At 37.1% G+C, this 23,283-nt stretch overlaps 1 protein-coding gene and 1 long non-coding RNA gene across 11 annotated transcripts; both read left to right on the plus strand.

The window, feature by feature from the left end:
* The first annotated feature begins 1,507 nt into the window (after window positions 1-1,507).
* Window positions 1,508-10,336, plus strand: LOC130730011 (uncharacterized). Of its 10 annotated transcripts, none has more exons than XR_009016199.1 (11): window positions 1,508-2,196; window positions 2,422-3,840; window positions 3,920-4,018; window positions 4,960-5,079; window positions 5,201-5,301; window positions 5,461-5,569; window positions 5,651-8,630; window positions 8,698-8,829; window positions 8,928-9,036; window positions 9,127-10,104; window positions 10,172-10,336. It is a non-coding gene; the product is annotated as an uncharacterized LOC130730011 (long non-coding RNA). The 10 variants fall into 10 exon arrangements; XR_009016201.1 differs by having other exon boundaries at window positions 9,207-10,104; XR_009016202.1 differs by having other exon boundaries at window positions 5,651-8,476; window positions 8,562-8,630; window positions 8,928-10,104.
* Window positions 10,337-17,406: 7,070 nt separating this feature from the next.
* LOC130730010 (proteasome subunit beta type-3-A) lies at window positions 17,407-23,131 on the plus strand. The gene is made up of 6 exons (XM_057581881.1): window positions 17,407-17,720; window positions 17,815-17,922; window positions 18,621-18,710; window positions 21,100-21,184; window positions 22,461-22,555; window positions 22,811-23,131. Exons 1-6 carry the CDS (start codon window positions 17,533-17,535, stop codon window positions 22,857-22,859), a joined length of 615 nt encoding a protein of 204 aa, XP_057437864.1. The 5' UTR covers window positions 17,407-17,532; the 3' UTR covers window positions 22,860-23,131.
* The last annotated feature ends 152 nt before the right edge of the window (window positions 23,132-23,283 follow it).

The raw sequence follows: 23,283 nt of genomic DNA on the forward strand, positions 1-23,283 counted from the left end.
TTGCTTTATACTCCCTCCGTCCCTAATTATAAGCTAAAGTTATGACTTATATTTTGTCACTAAATATAAGCTAAAGTTGTAAAAGCTAATATTTTTTTACATATTTATCCTTGTAATTATTGGTAGTGGAGCACTATTAGTAGTATAATAATGATTAAAAAGTGCTATCTTAAATAGGGGTAGTCATGAAAAGTTGTACTTTTTTTTGAAAATCAATGCATCAATTAAGACTTTCTTAATAAGCGTGATTTTTATAACTTTAGCTTATAATTAGGGACGGAGGGAGTAGTATATATAGATAGATGTGTTTTGCCTTTTTTACATATATCTTTTAAATTTAGTAAATTAAACTTATGGTGAAAATATTTATAAAATGAACTTCATTTGTTAAGTAAAGCATAAAAAAAAATATTTTTATTATTTCATAAATTAAGCAGAAAATGTACAAAACCACCTTAAGTTTGATAATCTTATATGTTGTACGGGATATTATACATTCTACCCTTTTTGTTTTATTTGCAACAAAAATAATTATAGTGTAAAAAGCTCTCATGTAGATATTTTATCTGAAAATATTTTTATATTAAAATTATGGGTTATGCATCATATTAGTCTCTGTCTTTGTGTCGCCGTCTGACCTAGGTCCCTCCCCAGAAAATTTATTGAAAAAGCTCCTCCTCTTTGTAAATTGTTTGGAGCAGGTCCTCGCCGGAGCTCCGACGAGTGATGATTTGGCAAGCTGACTGTGTTAGTAAAGCTTACATGGAATTTAAAATAAAAATAAAAAATAACACATCAGAAACTTAAATTTAATTAACCAAATATAACAAATTAACAAATCTAACTCTAAATTAATTAACAAAATTAAATGTTTAACATTTTAACATCTCACCCCGTAATCTGTCAAAAAAAAAATCTCACCCCGTAAAAAAAAAATTAAACATCAATGAGTTCAAAACAAATTAGCAATGGCCAATCAACTATTCAGAAACTAAAGCATATTTCCTTCTCAAATTCCATTCAAAATTCAATTAGGTTATGAAAAAGATGAATAAAGTTCAATCAAATTGCAAAGAGGAGAAAACTTTACACATAAACAAATCCAATACCCAACCCCAACCCAGTAACCTCGTCCCTTCATCCAGCACCTTCTTTTCTCAACCCAGAAACAGTTCTGGAATTTCACAAACCCAGAAAAACCTTCACAATCGATCTGGGTTCGTTTACAGATAGAAGAAAAGAAGAAGCATTGCACTCCCACAGAATCAGACCTCAAGAGAAGGACTAAGACAGGGGAAAAGCAGGGAAAAACACAATACAGGCAAGTTACAATAGCAATAGAAGACAGTGGTGGCGTGGCAGCGCCGGATCTAGGGAAGGAGATCTGTCCTTCGTCGCACCCAGCCGTCGTGCACTCTCCCTCTCATTTTCTTCCTTCGTCCTCCGTCGCACTCAGATCCCGATCTTCGTGGTAGGTGGTGGGGTGGGGGTGGGGGTGGGGGTGGAGGTTTGGGTTTTGGTAGAGATGCTGCTGAGACAGAGACATAGATGAGGAGAATGGGTTTTGAAGAAGAAGAAGAAGGAAGAGGAGGTTGGGGTTCTGAAGAAGAGGAACGAAGATGATGATGATGATCTGTTTTAGGGTTTGAAGTGTTTGATGGTGATTTAGGATTTGGGTTAATTTGGGGGAATTGGAGTTAATTTGGGGGAAATTGATTTTATTAATTAGATTAAGGTTAAATATGTTAATAGGTTTAATTTTGTTTAATAGGGTTAATTAATCTGACATGTAATTTTTTTATTTTTTTTTAAATCCATGTCAGTTCATTTGGCCCAGTCAGCTTGCCAAATCATCACTCACCAGAGCTCCGAGCTCCGGTGAGGATATGCTCCAAATAATTTTTAAACATGAGGACTATTTACAATACTTTTTCCGGGGAGAGACCTGGATCAGACGGCGACACAAAGACGGGACTAATATGATGCTTAACCCTAAAATTATTAATATGAAAAACTTATAATATAATTTAAATAATTTTAAGAGTAAATATATTATAGTGTGATATTCTAATATTTTAGATGGGGAGAAGATGATGGATGAATGTTGGAGATGGGTTTTGGTTAATTGATTTTGGTATTTTGGGGTTCGATCTCATTTCTGACCCAAACTTTGCGATTCGATTCACTTCAAATTGGGTATGTTCTTCCCTTACTTACTTGATTCGCGCGCAACCCTCTACTCCTCATTCTATGGATCTCTGCTTTTTCTCTCTCGACCTCACAGTTTGTTTGCAGTGCTGATTTGAAGACAAATTCCTCTCTTCTGATTTTTCTTTGGCTTTACATTTTCTTCCGTTTGCAGTAAACATTGATTTTGGCTTCAATTTTCGATTTCATTGATTTTTCCACTTTAATTTTCAGGTTTGGACAAAAGTAATTAATTAATCCTGGTAAGAGCAATCGCAATTCATGCGTTTGGTTTCCAATCACAAGACCCTGGATCGGAGGTCATTTTTCTCAACTTAGTTTAGCAATATCTTAGTTTTTAATTTAACATGGCAATTAAATTAAATCTCAGGACTGTGGATTTATTGCATCTTGGTTTTCATTTCATGTGATTCAAAGCATATCCGGTGAGACTGGACCAATTCTTTGCTTTACTACAACTTCATTTAATATAAATTTGTCAGCAGCTGATTCACTAAGTTGCGGGTTAGTTTAGTATGTTTGCTCCTGATATGAATTTCCCCTTTCTTATATTTATGAATTTGCATGATTGTATATATATATATCAAGGTGCTCAGTGTTTTATATAAAGTCGCAAAGTCCCAGAGTAGTAGCAACTGAAGGCTATTATTTGATGAACTATGATAGAATGCATGACTGGCTTGTCCAATATTTGTCCAAGTACTAAAAACCTGCTGTGTTCCTATGCCATTCACAACTTAAACATATATTTCTGATCAACTTCAATAATTATCCAAAGGTAATTGGTCTGCAGATTCATTTAGTTATTGAGCCATATGAGGCAAGTTTTTATGAGGAATCAGGTTTCATCATGTTTAATGTTCATCTTCTCATTTCTATCATAAATTTTTCCAATGGAAAAGTTGTGATTGATTCATACAACAGGGTGAAGTGTACCTTTCTTATATGGATGGGAGTGCTGCTTAATGTTGATGGCGAACTTTGGAAGAAACAAAGGAAGACTGCAAGTTTATGTGCTGACCCCTTCTGGTTCCTTTGACTACACTATGAAGGCTGCAATATTAGAATCCAACTGAGTGTTCACTGTAAGCCCATATTATGCCCAAAAGCTTGTTTTTTGAGAGGACAGAAGTGTGGAATTGGACAATATAATCTGTGCAAAAGGCATCACTGTGTCATTGTTATCATATTCAATTCAGCTATCTTTGCTATGTTTTTTGTGATACTGTTCATCCTTTAACAGAAAAGAGTATTTGTATGCAGTTTCATAAAACCCTTGTCTTATCTCATATTCTGGTCCCTGGAGACTTTAATCGCCCTCATTCTGATCCAGAATTTGTGCTTCATTCATTCATTCATCCCTTTTCATTTTTATTTGCTGATCTTATTAGGTAGCTGTTCAGAGATGCAAGCAACAAAGGAAAGTTTACAGCTTTATTTATTTCTTGAATTTGAAGCGTCAGAATTATATGATGCGTATTTAAACTATATATTGTGTCTCCTTGAATGCCGTTTTGTGCGGGGCCTTTTAGGTAAAAGGTTTGAAAGACTTGTTCTTTCGGTTCGTGGTTAGGTCAGCATTTGTTTGCTACTATGACTAAAGGAATTCAAGCAGCCACCTTTGTTATACAGGTTAGATGTCTTTCAGTAAATTACATGATTTACTTTATTTTTAGTAGATAAACTCCTAATTTGCATCCTTGTTATTTAGGTCTATAATTTATAGGAGTAGCGTGTCAAAAGTTGGTGGGTGCTACCACAGAACTGCGTTACAGACTATAGAAGAACTTGAAGCACTGCTATCACCCAGGTAACCATTTTTGCTTGAAATACTGTAATTAATATGATGATTTTATGATTATTCATCATGCTTGAACTTGAAAAATCAATAACCTGCAAGAAATGAATTGAAGCAGGCTGGGTAGGCAGATTAGGATTCATTTCTGCTTAGTAATTTCCAAGTTCAAAAATTTCATTTTTAATTTCTTTCATCATTAATTTGTTGTTTGTGAAAGATTTAAGCACCACTAAGGATATGGTAATGTGAGTAAATTATGTTCACATTGTTAGTAATCAAACTTATAATAGAAGTATAGATGATAGACGTAATTTTGTCCATCTTTTATGTAGCAATGCTTTAAATGCACCAAGTTTAAATTTGCCTCTCCATTTTATTTTAAATTTCAAGTGATGATGTGTAGGAAAAGAAGCCTGACCATTAATATATTTGACAGCTTCCAAGGTTTTAGCATGACCATAATAACTTAGAAATGTAAAACTGTGAGGTTTCTTTTATGCACCAACAGACTAAGCATAATTTACATGATGTTCCTTGCAGAAGTTGGGTGTATCAGAGAAAGACTGCTTGTTGATAGGATATAATGTTAATGGTTTACAGGTAGATCATGTGCTTAAGATTTAATCAATCTCTTCACATGATGTATAAAAGAAACGAAAAGAAAAATTAATTGTATGAGCTTGGGTTAGATAGTTAGAGGGCAAGAAATTGAAGAAGGTCTCGTCAGACTAGGAAGCCAAAACCAGCAACATAGCACTCAAGTCACCTTCCTACATATAATTATATACTATTTTTGCAATTTGCTGCTCTTCTTAGGCCATTAACTAGATTATGTCTATCCTTGTTTTAGTAGCTACATCATTTGTAATGAAAATTAGTTTACATTAGCCTAGTATCTATGTCCTAAACTATTTAGTACTAAATTATAAATAGATGTGATTTTGAATTTATAGATCGTAGATCAAGATCAGTCCAGTGTATCTAAGAAGGGGAAGGAATCTTTTTGGCATAGAATGATAGAAGTTCTAAGCCATGTTCTGGTAGAACTAATGTCACTACCAGCAATTGCTACAGTGAGTTCATTTTTTCTCTGTCCCTTCTTTTGCTTTGTTATGTTTGTTTCTTGATTTATTTTCTAGTTTCTACTACTTCGATGCCATTTGAAATTTACCTACTCCTGTATTCCTTGATCAGTTTTTTGGTTTCCTCTTTGGTGTGCTTTCATGGTTAAGGAACGTGATAATAGTAGACAATGCTCCACTGAGAGTGATCCAAGACACTCTTCAATTACTTGGGTATGTATTTGCCTTTGCTAATAAAACAAAATTGTTCTACAGTTTCTACTTCTTTAGTCTTTACTAACTAAACAGTTATCTGATTGAACTTGTTAGTTTAGTTTAGGAGAAGCTGGATATTTGTTCCAAATTCTGTTTTGCTGACATAGGTTATTGCAGTGTGGTTATGACCGGCTGGCGGCTGCCATTGTCAACCAGTTCATTAATGAAGAGAAATACACAATATTTGATTGAATGCATGGATGACTTGTCGCTGGAACAACAAAAGGTTGTTTAAGGTTTTCTTTAAGTAGTTGATTCTTTCTGTTTTGATTTCAAATAAATTTGACTGAAGTTTCTTCTATCTCAGTTCCAATTCTACTATCGGAGCTTGTCTCATCTGCAGGCTCAGCTGTAAGCATGGCTTCAAAGAGAAGGTATGATTTTGTTTAATAAATGCATTCTGTTTTTTTTCTGTTGTTGTAAAATTAGATTCCATAGATTGGCAGTAGTCTCCGGTACTAAACAAAGAAGAATTAGAGTGAAGTGAACATAGCATCTCTTTTTAAATGCAGGTTTTCTTATTCTACCAGGTAAAAATGTCTTGCTTGATTAGTTGGTTTTGGAGTCTTAACAGGAATTGTTAAATCTTATTTTCAATTTTAGGATTCTCGTTCAAAAAAGTTTGAAACCTTAGCTACTTACCAATATGTAAGAATTAAAACATATAGCAAAATTTAAAATTCGGACAAAAATGCTTACCATAATATTTGCCTTGATGAGCACCAGTAATTTGTGTTTTTCCTATAAGATGTGAGAAGTGAGATGTTTCTGTATGTGTTGGACGGTTTTCAGTGCTAAGTTATCACTTTAGTAAAAGAGTTAAAATGATACCAATTAGAAAGGCTTGATATAAGAATAATTTGTCTAATATGGATCTTGATAGGAGCACAGCTCATGGACTTATATATCTGGAAAAAAAAAACATTGGAATAGTGGGGGTTAAAATCGCCACTAAGTATCCAAGAAAAGAAAATATTAGATCTGCAGGGGTGTAAACTGCCGCTACATATCAATGGTCATTTAAAAAATGGTCTATTGGCAATTGGAACTGTTGCTTGTGTCTGGAAGTATCTGGCGGCGGTAGCTCAAACCAATGTTAGTATGCTTAGCGGCGCCAAATTTGGTGTCAGTTGGTCAACCGACACGAGTTCGTCTTGTGGTGGTTTAACCTCGTAACCCTTCAAATTCTTGTAGTGCCTGGAAAAGAATGATATAAATCAACAGTAGTATATTTGAAAATACATATTTAGGAAAGTTAGGTTGGTTTTAAATATCATGCGTTTGAGGATTTAAATTTACCGGTACCGGCGATGTAGAAGGCCTTTGAGCATTCCTTCATCCTCGCCATTGTCATCTTCTGAAAAAATGACATCAACTTCTACATTGTGAGCTTCACGGTAATCATTATCGTCAGGCCAAATTAACTATGGGCCCCGTGTAAACGATCTGTAGTTTAGGAACAACCTCCTCTCTATATATAAATTTTTGGGTATCAGTGAGAGTCTTTTGGTCACTCATCAGATAAGTTGTCATTGATATTGATGAATTTTCAGCCTCATCAATATCAACATACAACTGCACCATTGTCACCAAAGACTCACTAAAAATATCAACATACAACTGCACCATTGTCACCAAAGACTCACTAAAAATGTCCAGCATGCCTATTGGGTCTTCGTTATCACATATCTGAAAAACTGTATAAAAATTTGAATTAGAAGAAACCAAATATTTGCCTGTAATATTTGAAATAACCTGATTACTTCCAAGATTCAACTTCTCGTGAATTTTTCTTTCCATACGCTTGAAAGACATGTCGTGTTTCAGATACATGATTGTTTCTGATACATGATTGTTTATGATCTTCAAACATAACACATTTACTACCATTGAAAGCTCTACCATTGTAGTAGACAAAAGTAATTACTCGACTCGTTGTAATGGTTTTTCGAGTAGCCAAAACATTTATGAAGTATGAGGTTTCTGAAGGAAGTGTTGCATCTGCTCATTGTGAAGTCGAAGTGAGTATTTAGATCTTAATTCGCAGAGTTCGCAAAAATATTAGTGAATTTATGACACTTATCAAAGTTGCACACATCGAGATTCCCTTCACAATTCGCCAAAAAAAAAATAGGGGTTTGCTTTTTGCACACCCGAATCTTCTAATAACATACTCGATTTATTTTTAAATTCCAAAATTACCCTTAAATAGAAAAGTACAATTTTATTTGCACACCCGTCCCTGTAGTTAATACTCCAACAGTACAATTTCTATTTTGTAATTCGCCAAGAATCTCCTTCTTCGTCTTCTACATCATCTTCTTCAACGACCAAACGTTCATCATCGACCCTTCTGCAATCATCGACCCTCTCTCCACTGTTACCTCAATTCCATGACTGAACCCACCTCTCCCACCTCCTTGCTTGCAGACATGGAACCACCCTGAAGAGTTGATTGGCTACATCCTTTCTCTGATGCCTACGAAGGATGTTGTTAGGACATCGGTTCTTTGCAAGAATTGGCAGAACAAATGGACTCTAATCAGAGGTCTCTCTTTTGCAGACACAAGTCCCTCGAGCTCCAGGAATATAACCAACCCTTCTTTCCAGCACTTTGTTTATAAGGTGCTTCTTAACCTGAAAAGTCCAATTGAAAGTTTCTCTCTTACTTTGGGGCAGATGCACCCCTCAGTCCATGTTTCTGAGTGAATTACTCACGCTTTAAGGTTGAATGTGAAGAGGGTTCGTCTGAATTGTAGGTCACAACACGTGCTTCCCCCTCAATTCATGGTCAGATACAAGTTTGTTCATGAATTGGTGTTCAATGGGGTGTTGGCGTTCAATCTGGTCTCTTTTCTTGTTAGAGTTCCCATGGTCACCCATTTACCCTTTTTGAACAAACTGATCTTGTTTGGAGTTAGGGTCATCTCTGATGCAAAAGAAGAAGAGGTTGTTTTTGATTTCCCAGTTTTGCAAATGTTTGAGAGTCGAAAATGCACTTGGGATTCAAGAATCAAGACAGCCAACTTCAAGGTTCCGCAACTTAAATGTGCCTCCATTACTGATATAAGGGGGGACTCATCTCTAACTATCAAGTTTTGTGCATTGGGTCTGACTGAGTTCAGCTATAAAGGTAATCTCCATACGTGTGTACCTTTGATTTATCAAAGGCACACCTCTTACATGCAAAGCTTCGTATTCAACACTATCATGATCAGGATCAGCTTTTGAGCAAGTTTATGACCACATTTGAAAATGTCCAATCTCTCAAATGGATCATAGAAAAGGTATTTTTCTGACCTCTCTTTTTGAATTAGATATTTTCAACATATGCTTATGGACTGAAATGAACAGGAGGTACCAGCGGTTGCAATTGTTCTGCCTTGCTTTTATAACTTGACAACTCTTGAGCTAGGAAGGGTAAATGGTCAAGTTCTTCTGGCATCATTGCAAAACATGCCAAGTTTAAACAGCCTGACTTTTTTGGTAAATTAATGATTAGTTATAGTTTGTTTGGAATTTATATTGTAATGCATCCTTATTTGGAATTTGGAAATAATGTATTTCTAAAACACTTTTTTCAGGAAATATCACAATTTGAGGCAGAACTTTTCACTTCTACAGTGCCTCCCTGCTTTAAGACTACTCTCAAAGTGATCAATAACCTGCAAGAAATGAATTGAAGCAGGCTGGGTAGGCAGATTAGGATTCATTTCTGCTTAGTAATTTCCAAGTTCAAAAATTTCATTTTTAATTGAAAGTTTCTCTCTTACTTTGGGGCAGATGCACCCCTCAGTCCATGTTTCTGAGTGGATTACTCACGCTTTAAGGTTGAATGTGAAGAGGGTTCGTCTGAATTGTAGGTCACAACACGTGCTTCCCTCTCAATTCATGGTCAGATACAAGTTTGTTCATGAATTGGTGTTCAATGGGGTGTTGGCGTTCAATCTGGTCTCTTTTCTTGTTAGAGTTCCCATGGTCACTGTTCCGTACTAGGGAGATCTGACGTCGGAAACTGACAGAAAGTAAACCCTAGCAGAGTACTAAAAATATCACAAAAGGAATATTCTCATTAAATGTTCGAAAGGTGCTTTTTACAAGGGGTTGACCTCTCCTTTTATAGAGGGAATGGTCATAACGTGGACTTTCTCTGTACTTGGGCCTGACAATCGGGGCCCAAGCCTCTATACATATAAGACAAAACTAAAGGAATTCTTCCAGCTGGCGCGTGGACCCATCCAAAAGAAGGGCGGGCTTCGACGTTGTTCCACAAACCCCGCCATGGCTGCTTTCGTTCATCTAAATGCTCGATTTGGGCGGGAATAAGGGATACTTATGTCCCGCCCCGTCCAGTCACCCATTTACCCTTTTTGAACAAACTGATCTTGTTTGGAGTTAGGGTCATCTCTGATGCAAAAGAAGAAGAGGTTGTTTTTGATTTCCTAGTTTTGCAAATGTTTGAGAGTCGAAAATGCACTTGGATTCAAGAATCAAGACAGCCAACTTCAAGGTTCCGCAACTTAAATGTGCCTCCATTACTGATATAAGGGGGGACTCATCTCTAACTATCAAGTTTTGTGCATTAGGTCTGACTGAGTTCAGCTATAAAGTAATCTCCATACGTGTCCCTTTGATTTATCAAAGGCACACCTCTTACATGCAAAACTTCGTATTCAGCACTATCATGATCAGGATCAGCTTTTGAGCAAGTTTATGACCACATTTGAAAATGTGCAATCTCTCAAATGGATCATAGAAATGGTATTTTTCTGACCTCTCTTTCTGAATTAGATATTTTCAACATATGCTTATGGACTGAAATGAACAGGAGGTACCAGCGGTTGCAATTGTTCTGCCTTGCTTTTATAACTTGACAACTCTTGAGCTAGGAAGGGTAAATGGTCAAGTTCTTCTGGCATCATTGCAAAACATGCCAAGTTTAAACAGCCTGACTTTTTTGGTAAATTAATGATTAGTTATAGTTTGTTTGGAATTTATGGATTTTGTACCTTAGTAGTATAGTTTTTTTTTGAAATTATAGCTTTAGGGTACTTTTTTATTTATTTATCAATCTAGTATAAATCGCCACTGTCAGTGGCGATTCTATTTATTTTTTTTAAAGAATCGCTAATAGCATTGGCGTTTTCATTTTTTTTTCGTTTTTTATATAAATCGCCAACCATGTTGGCATTTTATTATTTTTTATTTTTTATTTTTGTTTTTTTCTGACAATCGCCAACTATGTTGGCGTTTTTTACCTTTTTATTTTTTTTAAATTGCCCACACGTTTTTTTAATTTTTTTTAAATTAGTAATTAAAATGGTATTTAATCAATTGATGCTCATACACAATTTTGTGTCATTACTCACTTTTGCAGCACTTTGATAATAAATTATTTGGTCTACAAACCTAATCCTAGTCTACATTGAAGAACCTCATTGACTGCATCTATATGCAGCTTTTGAGCTGTTCCATGAATCCTTGTTGTGCTGCCTCTTTGCTTCCTTCCGGGTGATTACTCATCCAAAAATCTTGTGTTTTTAATTTCTCTATTGCTAAAAAATTAGTTGTTGAACAACTTTGACTATCAAACCTAATTGAATTGGTGGTAGGAGGTGGGATGGGATAGGATGTAGTGAAATATTTTTATGTTCCATTATTTAGGTAAGTTAATGAAGGATGGAATGGGATGGAAATGAGTGGGATAGATACCATCCAATTCCATTGAATCTCTTCATTTTAGTTCCCTCCCAATTTTGGGGTATGGGATGGAATCAAAACACTCTTTCAAAATATTATAACTTTACAATTAAGGGCCCTTGCAGTAGATAAAACGGAAGCTTCAAATTCCTCACAATGAAACTTGACACTCCTCGTCTCCTCCTTCTTGGGCATCCCAGCTCCACACTCTACTTTTTCATTCTTTCAAAGAAAAACAAATGAATTAAATTATATCTGTTCTCTCTATCCCATGTTTAAAAATAAGTCCATTCCTTTCAATATAACCTGTTCTTCCTCTAGATTTTTTTTTACTACTGGTCCTTTTCTTCTTTTTTTACAACTACTGTTTTTTTTTTCAATTGTTTTTTCTTTTATTTTTCAATTGCTTTGTTAGCATTTCTTGTTTTTTACATTTAAATGTCAAGTCTATCATGATAATCTCTTGTTTTAAAATAAGGGTAATATAGTTGTTAAATTTATATCTCTCATTCTCTTGCTTCATCTATAAAGCATTAACTCTTTGCCTATGTTAATTGCTTATGTGATAAGTTTGTAAGCCTACAAACTTTGACCAAGAGATATCAAAATGCTTCTGAGTATTACACGGCCAACATGCTTTCCACCTCCTACTTAATTGCATGTTTATCAAATTACACCTCATGCTATGTAGCATGATTTACTCATAGCCTTCCAGCTCCTCCTTGCTGCATGGTTCACCATCAACTTGTTAAGCATGACAAAGCAAGCTTAATATTACACCTCCTCCTTCGCTGCTTTTGGACGTGGCAATTGCTGCCCACTTTCCTTCACACTTACATACTGTTTGGTTCCAATGAGGGGAGGGGAGGGGAGGGGAGGGATTTTAATGGAGGGGAGGGGAAGGGAGGGGAAGGGAGAGGAGAGATTTTAATACTTATTACGTTTGGTTCATAGGAGGGGAGGGGAGGAAAAATAACTTTTTTTTATTTGATTCATCATGATTTTATAATTAAAATTACTTTTATACCTTTTTATATATTTACATACCTGCAATCAGCTTAAGCCATTATTGCATCAACACAACCAAAGATACATCATACACATAACTTTGAATTGCAATAATAGATGATATTAGGACTGTGCTATAAAACAAAGCTAAGTTCATGTATCACTGGTAAGCTCATTAAATTGATAAGTAAAACTTGGTTGACAACGTAAGGGCCAACAACGTTATTTCCGAAGCTATTAACCAATTCGCCGAACAGCGATGCCATGATAGGCATGCTCAAGCCAGTTCAATTTTCGTTTAAAGCTATTAACCAATTCGCCAATCAAGCTCCGGGACCTGGTTTATAACATTTTGCAGATTTAACAAAGCCTGGAATTCTAAACATGACGCAACAAGAAAATTGCTACGTGTGCTTTTCGACAATCCTATGAAGCAAAGATTGTTTAGAAGAAGGGTCTGATTGATTCAATTGGTGATGAAGAAGGGGTTGCGGCTGTGTTGCGGATGCAGGGGGCCAGCATCGCTGAGAAGGAGGCGGCGGCAGCGGCAGAGAGAGACCGGAGAGGGGCGGCAGCGGCGGATAAAAAATTGTAATTTTTAGATTTGTGCAGGGTTATTTCTGTCTGAAATTTATTTCCCCTCCTAATTCCCCCACTTTTGGGGGGAACAAAAAATTGAGGTTGGAGAGATTTTGCTCCCCTCCATTTCCCTCCCCTCCCTCCTAAAGTTTGAACCAAACAAGATTAGATTTTAAAAATTCCTTCCCTCCCCTCCGTTCTCCTCCAACCAAACATTCTGTTAAGCTTTGGGATGAAGGCTATAAATTGAAACGTGAATGGCAGAAGCATTGGCATCACACAAAGTGAGCATATACACGAGAGAGGATTCCAGCAACACACACATATAAATTCCAATATATAGAGTTGGTGAGTGAATGCATTTTGGTGAGAATTCTTGTTCCATTTGAGAGAGTAGTTAGTGCAAATATTGTTCTTTGTTCTCTTTTCTATGAGAGGATTTGTTGTACTCTCCATTTTACATAGTGGAATTTTGCTCATGATCGCCCCGTGGTTTTTTACCTCTTACATTGGGAGAGTTTTTTCACGTAAATCTTGTGTGTGTTTTTTCTTGTCACTTTACTTTTACTTCTCTTTAATTCTCTATTATCTCGATCTTGTGCTTCCGCATTGCGCTGATACTCTAACAATAGTAATTAAAAAGTTTTAACTAATTCCACTCCGTCTACTATCCAAACAATAGAGTGGTAACTTTGTTCCGCTCCGTCACAAAATACCCAAACAACGTAATGGAATTTTTGTTTCATTCCCTTATGCTCTGTTATATTTCATTCCGCTCCACTCCATTATGTTCCATCAGTCCAAACATACCCTTAATTTCCTTCGTAATTCATTAAATATAGGGTGATTTTGAAGAAAAATTGGATTGACTTATTCATACCAGTGTTATCAGACTTGAACCGGTGATCGACTCGGTCGAGGCACTGGGTCAATGAGTCAATGGTTCAACCACTGGGTCACTGGTTGAACCGTTTAACTCGGTTGACAATAAAAAATAATTCAAAAATTCACAATATCATAACAAAGTGTCACACATGCCATACACACAAAAGCAACAAGACATGTTTTACCACAATAAAATTTAAAAACTAGTTTTAAGCCTATCATTTCATGCACTTAATAAAAAAATCCTATTTTATGGACAAAAAGTAGTGGGCTGGCCCAATGAAAGAAACACCGCATATTGGAAATTGAAGGCATAATGCCCAATGTTTAATTAAAAATTGAAAGGCAACGACCTTTGCTGTGTCTAGGGAATTAAAAAAATTGAATTTACAACTTGGCCTTTGCTGCAGCTCTCTCCTCCATCACCAAAACCCTAGTACACACCTCTCCTCCAAAACACTCAGCCGTCGCCCTCTCCCTTTCTCATGGCTGTTTCCACCACCAAACACCCTTCCTTCCTCTGAATCACACCATCACAGGTTCCACTCGTCCAAAACACCACGACCACCACCTTCTCTCTGTCCAAACACGCCTCCAACCTAAACCAACTGCCATCACCTCCCTCTCTCTCCCCCAAATCGCACCATCACCACCGATCTGAAGCCATAACGCCGTCGTCGTCTCTCCTCTCTCTCCTAGAACCGCGCCGCCGCCGCCGCCACTCCTCTTCAAGTCCAGATCGAGTTGTTTTACTTGTCCTCCATTTGTATTCATCTAATTATTTGATAGGAACATGGCATTGATTCTACTTCTGTATGATTTCTTGAATGTTTAAGAAAAACGGTCCAACCGCAGCTCTGGGTCACCGGTTTTTTTACCGACCCGATCGGTTCAATCCGGTTCACGGCGAGTCAATTGCATGTCCGATCCGTTGCTCGGCTCGAACCGATCAGGGATTCAGTTCACGGTTCAACCGGTCGAACCGGCCGATTCGAATTTCATACTATTCAATGTATAAATTTTAGTTATGCTTTTAGCCTTAAAGAAGGGTCATAAATTTTAGTTATGCTTTACCGAAATCAGTCCTAAATATTTTAGTCTAGCTAGTACACTGATAAAAGATTGCTTTGAGCATAGTTCCTTGATAAGACTAGACAATTGGTTTTAGTCATTTGCCTCTGATTTGACTGTGGGCGGTGGGTTCTCAGAGAGGATGCAAAAGTATTATTATATTGTAGTTTAGCCTTATATATGCTAATATAGTTTTCAAAGTCCCAACCTATCTGATTCGAAGATTGCTTTACGTTCTGCTTTTCAATCCAGTTCTAGTTCAATTCAGCTCTAGTTCAGTTGACGGTTTCGCTTAGCGGTGTAATTGGGTATGGTCCGATCCGTAAATCCAATTAAACCAATCCTAACCGAATACATTATGGTGGGTTGGATTGGATTATTAATTCAGTTCGAATTTTCTTACTGAATCCGAACACCATCGGTTCGAGTATCGAATTTAAGGATTGAAAAACCGATCAATTCGAACCAACACAATGAATTGATTTTTTTTTTTTACATTAAGCTCCAACAATTTCAGCTCATTACATTACATAGTTATATTTGTATTAGAAATGTTAGTTTTATTTAGATTATACGGATTATGTCATTATCGAATGGTCTGTTCTTTAAAAATGTTACATTTTTCTATATTATTTATAATTTGTCATGTTCTTAGAAAAAAAATTATGCATATTTTAAAATAATATTTTTTTATTTCAAATCCGACCATCCGAACCTCATTGAGATCGGGTTGGTTTGGTTCGGATTTAGAAGTAAAAATCATGAAATTCAAACCAACACAAACCGAACATGTTTGATTGGTTCAGACATTTTATCACCCTAAATCCGAACCAATCCGGGCCGATTACACCTCTAGTTTCGCCTATGGTGGGACAATTTTGAAACTGGACCGTCGTGGGCCAATTTATTTTTCACCGTTTGATACAAACTTTTTAATATTAACGGTTCAGATTAATTAACATTAAATAAATATATTTATTAAGTATATATTACTTTACTAAATCACCCTTCCTTCATTCATCTTTATATTCTTCACCTCGTCATTATGAACAATCTCAGGAAATTAGACAAACAATCTCATTTAATGAAAGAATTCAATAATAGAAAAAAAAAATCAAAAGAACTCAACAAACAACCAAATTACCCACAAAAAAGATTACCCAGAAAATCATCATTTCATCAAATCTTCCTCCTCCCTCAGACCCTCACTCACTGTAACCCCCACCTCAAGGACCCAACCTCTTTTCCACCACAACCCATATTCGAACCCAGTGCCGGTGAAGAAGTGTCGCCGTCAAGGAGAGAGTGGAGAGACGAGATCGGTGGAGGGAGAGAGGAGCAACGATGTCTTTGCGATGGCTCTCCTCGGCAACTCAGCAAGGTGTTGTGCCATGGTGGGTGGATGAGGTTTTTAGAAATTGATTGAGCTTTGATCCACTATGCCATACAACTAACATACTGAAAATTTGGTCTGATTTCGTTGAATGTTTTGTGACAATTTGATGTTTTGCGTTTTGGGTTTGATAGAACCCTAATTTCTCGATCTATTTTTCCTCTCTCTTTGATCAATGATTTCGAAAAATCAATCGATGGATTCTAGTCGGAATTTATTTGCGCACATCATACTACAAAATTTCAATTCTCCATAAACAAAAATAAGAGATCCAATAGTGTATTTTGCGGGTTAAGCACGACCCAATTATGATTTAATATGGATATTGTTTAGGTGTTCATGTTACGGTTACTGCAGTAAAAAAAAATTGTGATATTTGCAGGTCCCTCGAGTGCCTTGTTGGCGCGCCATGTCAGCCTCTGATCCTGCGTTCAGTCCACAAGTTTCCAACACACCGTATGTGAAGTATGAAGACTAAGAATGTCTTTTGAGCCACCTCCAATTCATCGACTGTTTTTTTTTTCTTGATATTCCAAGATCGTTACAATGAGCAGCATCCGAAGCGCCCCTGCATTTAAATGACTAGAAAATTCTTAATATTTTACTTAAAAAATACATGAGCAATTTCAAATGTTAAAATTTTCATTCCCCCGCTTCTTTTGCCGCCTCAACCTAATCGAATCCCCGACCTTTCACTTATCCTCCACTAACCCTTAATTTCGGGCCATGATTACCAGCATTAAATGCTCATTGATGATTTGACGTCTAATAAATTGTTCACTTCCCAGTAATGATGAGATTCTTCTCTTCACCACACACATCCTCGGTAATCGCGATCGTCATATCCCTTGGGCCTGAAATTGCGTTTTCATACCCTTTTCACCGCTGTCATTGTCACCACTACAATCGCTGCCACTGCCCGCCACCTCTTGGTCACCACCACCACCGTTGTCGCTGTTAGCACCGCCGCTACGACTGTCGTCGTTGTCACCACCATGCTATCACCTCCGCAACCGCCTCAATCACCGCCACCTGGACTAACCAGTGAAATGAAAAGCAGTGATGGTGGAGGTTCAAACGGTAGTGGTGACGACAATGATAGTAGTGACAATATTGTCGTTAGCGGCGACGATGAAGGTGGCAGCTAATGTGGTAGTGGTAGTGGTGGCGGTGAAGGTGGTGCTAGGTTCAATGACCGTGGCAATGGTAATAGCGGCGACGGTGGCAACAGTAAGTGTTGGGAATAGGGCGATGTCGATAACGGTGATGATAGTGGTGGCGACAACAACTATGACAATGACAATCATGTTTTCTAAATTTGAAGAATTTAAAAATAAAAACTAATTTCAAAAAATAAAAATAAATAAATAAATATTTTCTCAAACCACTCTCTTATATTTTGAGTGTCGTGAGCCCAAAGAAAAGTACTTGTCTCAAATAAAATACAATACTACTTCTACACTAATTAGGGTTTTGAATTTGCATCAAAAGGGGAAGAACTGGTTATCATCGTGTTGTTGTTGCAATCAAATCAAATCAAATCAAATCAAACGATGTCGATCTTCGAGTACAACGGAAGTGCCCTAGTGGCTATGGTGGGCAAGAACTGCTTCGCCATTGCCAGCGATCGAAGGCTCGGTGTGCAGCTCCAGACCATAGCCACCGATTTTCAGAGGATTTCCAAGATTCACGACAAACTCTTCATCGGTCTCTCTGGTCTCGCCACCGATGCTCAGACACTGTACCCTTTTCTCTCACAAACACTCTCTTTCTCTCTATTTTGTAGATATTTTCTGATTGTTGATGTTTTCTTCTCTATTCTGTGCTTCATCTAGGTATCAGCGTCTCGTTTTTCGCCACAAACTGTATCAGCTTCGTGAAGAGAGGGATATGAAGCCCGAGACCTTTGCCAGCTTGGTCTCTTCGATTCTCTACGAGAAACGGTAATGTGATTCACAATTCAGATCCCATTTTTTTTTCAATTTGCTGATGATTATCAATATTTTATATGAACTGGGTTTTACTCAAAATTTCTGATTATGGCAATTCTCAATTGTTAAAAGGGGCTGTATATTTAGTTAGGTAGAATTTTTTTTATGCACATTAGTTAGGTCAGAGTGTACTGAATCTCTGCAATGGTAAGAATTGTATTGGGATTGGGGTTTGAGCATTGAGCAGCTACTCCTTCTAGTATATGTTTGGAAACCCAGTAGATTTTCATGTTAGGGGGAGAAGTGATTCTGGGATAAGCCGTTTGGTTCTGCAGTTGGGAGCTTCATAGTCACATTCATGAAGAAGTCAAATAGTGTAGCTTCTGGATTGTATGCTTACTGCCATTGCAAACATGCTATAGGAGTAACTTTTGTGGAGGGGAAAATTGATTGTGGGAGGTTCAATTGTGGGATATGCTTGTAATCTTCATTGGTCATAGTCAATTTTCTCCCTGTCGTGCTGATGGACGTAGACCGATAGCTTTTTGTAGGTTGAACCATGTTTAATGCTGTGTCTATTTCTTTCTCTCCATTCTGGTTGCTTTGCATATCTGGTCACAATAAGCTGTAAGGGTATAAAAAATTGTCCTGTTTACAAATTAAATATACGAGAACTTTAAAAACAAAGTATGCGATCTTTTTCTTTTCAGGTTCGGTCCATACTTTTGCCAGCCTGTAATTGCTGGATTAGGGGATGAAGACAAGCCATTCATTTGCACAATGGATTGTATTGGTGCAAAGTAAGTAAAGTATTCTATAGCCCATTTGTGCTAAAATTTTGTAAATGTTTGCATTGTTTATTAATTTTATTTCAAAGATATGCATGTGCCTTATACATTTCTTCTGGGCCTTATTTTATATCATGGCATGCATTTGGCTGGTGGTCTGGGACAAGCATAGTCTTTATGTCTGAACAATTTTGCTGAACTTTATTAGTTCTGACTTTTCCAGCTACTTAGAAATTAAACATGTGGAAGTTTTATAAATGTTTCGTTATTTTGTGATAGAAAGCAAGTGAAAGAATCAAATGATTAATAAATAGAAGTTTAAAAAAATGAAAGCAAGTTGTTTTTAATAAGTGATGGACAAAGTTTGTGAAACTAGAAGCTAAACTTTCATATACTCGTTTGTTATATGTTAGTGCATTTGGCTGCAGCAGAAATTCTGGTATTTTTTAGGTTCCTTTGGCATAACCACTCAACACATGATTTGGGATAAGATAATGCATTTGACTTCTATTTGGTCTATAGAACATTGCCTTAATTAGATTTTAGTTCAGTAACAGATATGATAGGGGATTGGGCTTCCTTGCTCCATTGATATTGTGTATTTTCGTGGTTGTTATCTTTGCTGTTCTTTTGCTTAGGATGATTTGTTACTGATAGGTTAGAATCAATTAATAGAATTAGTTAGCGAACTGGTTAGTTAACCGAATAATAGTTAGTTAGTGGGCTAATAGGGCATTTGCCTAAAAAGAGGAGATAGGATGAGCGGGGAAGGGTCTTTTGATACGTTTCAGTTAGGGAAAGGCTAAGGAGAGTCTAGGACCTCTAGAATGTTCTGGTATATCATGTTTCAAGCAGAGTACCTTCAGTTCTTTCAGTAAAAGACAATATTTCTTGTGAATTCTGATTCGGACAACCGGTTTTCTCAACTGGTATCAGAGCTTGATTGGGGCACTTGAGGTTTACAAGTTTGAAGCGGTTCAAGAAGATATGGTTTTGACCAAGGAGTGTCGCTACTCAAGCTGCAGTTCTGTTTCAAACCAGCTAAACTCATGATGATTGTCAATTTTGAAGGAGTATGAGCACTCGACCATCTTAGCTAAGTTTCCTCCATTGGGTAGTGTTTTTTGTCCATCCAAGGCAAGTTTAGCAGGGTTGATGATCATTCATGAGGTAGAGCGGAACGAGTCTAATAAAGAAAGAAGGGGAACTCCAAGTGACTACCGTGGACTGTCAGACATTGAAGCTCGTCAAGTGGCTGGTGCGACTTCAACAACGGAGACGAGGACCAATAGAGATGTTGTCCAAGTTCCAACAACTCCAAGCTCTTTGGGCAACATCAAGCATTAGTGACCTACACCAGAAATGCCAAACCGTGGTGCTGGTACAATGGTCCATGCTCTGCTGTGATGGCAGAGAAATATGGAATGCAGGTGAAGTTCCACGACATCGCCTTGAATGCCAGTCTGGATGGAGCGAGCGAAGGGGTAAAGGTTGGGGGAATTTCATGTTTCCAAATTGCTGCCCATAAATTGTTTCTCCAATTTCGGACTGTTGGCGGTGAATATTAGGATGGGTTGCGGTATATTAGTCCAAAGAGCCTAACACCTGAAGCTACTGGCATGCTACTATTCCAGCTACAGTGCGGCCCTGGCGGAATACTCAAATTTCCTTTTCAGCTATCATTGTTTACCTTGACTGCAACATGAATGTTTTTTTTGGGGGGGGGGGAGTAATGATTGTTAATAGAATTATTTAGCTAACAGAGTACTAGTTAATGGGTTATTAGGCATTTGGCATTTGCTTATGGATAGAAGAGGATGAGTGGGAGAGGGAATTTTTTTAAGTTTCAGTTAGGAAAAGGCTTAGGAGAGTCCAAGACCTCTTGAATGGTTTGTATCAAGCAGAGTTCTTGTTGTTTTTCCAATGAAACCCAGTGTTTTCTTGTGAATTCTGAACCGGTTCTATGATATGACTGTCATGCAGAGATGTTGGTTTCTACTTTCTACTGCTAAATGCTTGTTCTTTTAAAACATTTATTATTTTTTCAAACTACTACTTGATTTGGAGTACATTATGTGCATAATTGGTGTTTTGAGATTTATAATGATGTCCTGCGAGAGGTTGCTAAAGTGGTCTACATTAAGCTTTATGCATCATTGTTCAGTTCATTTGACGGCCATGCAGGAAATAAATTTAATATTTGAAATTCCCGCTCTATCGTGCATATTTTGTCTTGTATAATCCTCTAATCTGGATATAATTGAACCTGTATGTTGTTTGGAAAGTGCCTTTTAGGCAAGTTTATTCTTCTCTTCATTTATTAGTATACTCTGAATTGTATAGAATTCCATATGAGCTGTATTTAAATGATACCAGCATATTTCGATTTGCTTGTATGCAGGGAGCTTGCGAAAGATTTTGTTGTTGCTGGCAGTGCATCTGAGTCTTTGTATGGTGCTTGTGAGGCGATGTTTAAGCCTGACATGGTTTGTCTCTGATTTTAACTTGTGTTGTTGTCTTTTACACTATCCCTTTATATGATTTTGCAAAATCGAGTTGTCTCGTCCATTTTTTGCTTGTGTTGGAAGAGTTCTACTAACAAAAAACCATCTCTAGATGAACATGGCCACTAACTACCATACCTTAAAATGGATAGTTTCCTACATCAGATCGAGAACATCATCCATGTATTGTAGACTAAAATGAATTGGGTCAGAATATAGACAAGAAAACAGCGTCTATTGACAGAAAGTCTCCATTGCACCATAGGTATTCGTTAGATCTGATTCTAACACCTCTCAAGTGCAAATGAGGACCTGTTCTTATATACACTCATCTTCTGTTAGGGAAGGCACCAAGCCTTCTTCATGAGGTGATTTTCAAAAAATTAGGGATTGTGTACCTGTAAGTAAGAAGTGGGAAGTGGACCCTACAAGGATGGAGGGGGTTAATAAGAATTGCCCAGCGAAGGGCATTTGGTTATGGACCTGCATTTGTAGATGCTGAGTTCTGACTTGTTTTACTCAAGCAGTTTAAGACAGAGCCATAAGTGAGTTCCGTAGCAAGATTGGGGGTCAAAGGGCTGTTCAACAGCATAAAGCAAAAAAGATTTCGGCTTGTTGGCAAATTATATTTACTCTACTTGCAGTTGTACCCTGGGGGAAGTTGTTTCAGTAGTTCAGGGGACTAACCCAGCACTTAGCATGGTTTTGTCTTTATGCTCCCCACAACAGGATCCAGATGGGATTCTTGGAAATCAGCAGTTCCTAAGCATTTACCTAACCTTTCGCCCTGAAGCCAAGGTGAATCTTTACGGGGAGGAGTAAGGAACAGGCCTCATTTAGTAAAAGCTTACATCAAATGGGGCAAGGAATCAAGTGGACCAGCCCCTGTTAGTTTGGCGTTGTTAGGAAATCTGTTAAAAAAGTTTATTTGTAAATAAGGACAGAGAATGTAAGGGAGGGTAGTTTATTAGTTCGAGTAGTTATCTAGTTACAGAAGTGTGACAATAATTATGTTTCTAACGCTGGGGACATAATTGTCTGCTGGAAATAAGATGTTTTGTGCTATGTTGGAATCTGGGATTCAAATAGAAAAGGCCTTAGTAATGCCTCAATGTTGCAGTTTGTTTTATCAGCGTCAAAGTTTTTCACATTATCATACTTGTGGTTTAGGTTGATTGATCTTTTTAACATAGTTTCTCCATGCTCATCAAAGGAAGGCATCTTAATTTTTTCTGTTTGATTTCTTATTGGAACACAGGAACCTGAGGAGTTGTTTGAGACCATCTCCCAAGCACTGCTATCATCCGTAGATCGCGACTGTTTAAGTGGCTGGGGAGGTCATGTCTACGTCGTGTAAGTTTATAAATTCTTTGCTTCTCTTAGTAATTTGGTCTTTAGTGTTTTAATATTTGTTGTCAATCTTTAGGCTGCTTCTGATTACTGTACCAACCACTTTCAAAGAAAATCTGCCATTGATAATCTATTTGTTCTTGAAGTCAATTACAACTTTCCTTCTTTGACGTTTGAGCTTAATTCAAGTTTGATTTGATGCCTATTCATAGTATATTATTGTGATGGCTTTGTTGGTCTTTTAATTTGTTTGTGCAGCACACCAACAGAAGTAAAGGAAAGGATATTGAAGGGAAGGATGGATTAAATTCATCGGTCAACCACTTCAAATCACTTTGTTTTCTGTTTAATTTAGAGCTGAATTCCCACCTTCTGTTGTTAATGAACTTACCTGAAAATTATTTACAAAAGGGTTCAATTGTTCTGTATTTAGATTATCAGATAAAGTAGATTCTGGAGTGGGGCATGTTGTGAACTAAACTGAGTGTGATCTATTGGAATGTTTTAAATGGAGACTACATTCAAGACAAAAAAAAAAAATGATAATGGCGGAATCTAATTCTCTATTTTCCACCTTCAGATTTAGTCTTTATAGCAAACAATTCGAAGTAATCGATATATAGATAAAAAATTCATCCATTTGCATGACTTAAGAAAGAAATCAGTGGTGCAAGAAGAAGGCAATTTGAAACATACATGTTGATGTTTAATATTTATATGTTCATTGAATA

Source organism: Lotus japonicus, chromosome 1, assembly GCF_012489685.1.
Source record: "Lotus japonicus ecotype B-129 chromosome 1, LjGifu_v1.2".
NCBI classification, from domain to species: Eukaryota; Viridiplantae; Streptophyta; class Magnoliopsida; order Fabales; family Fabaceae; genus Lotus; species Lotus japonicus.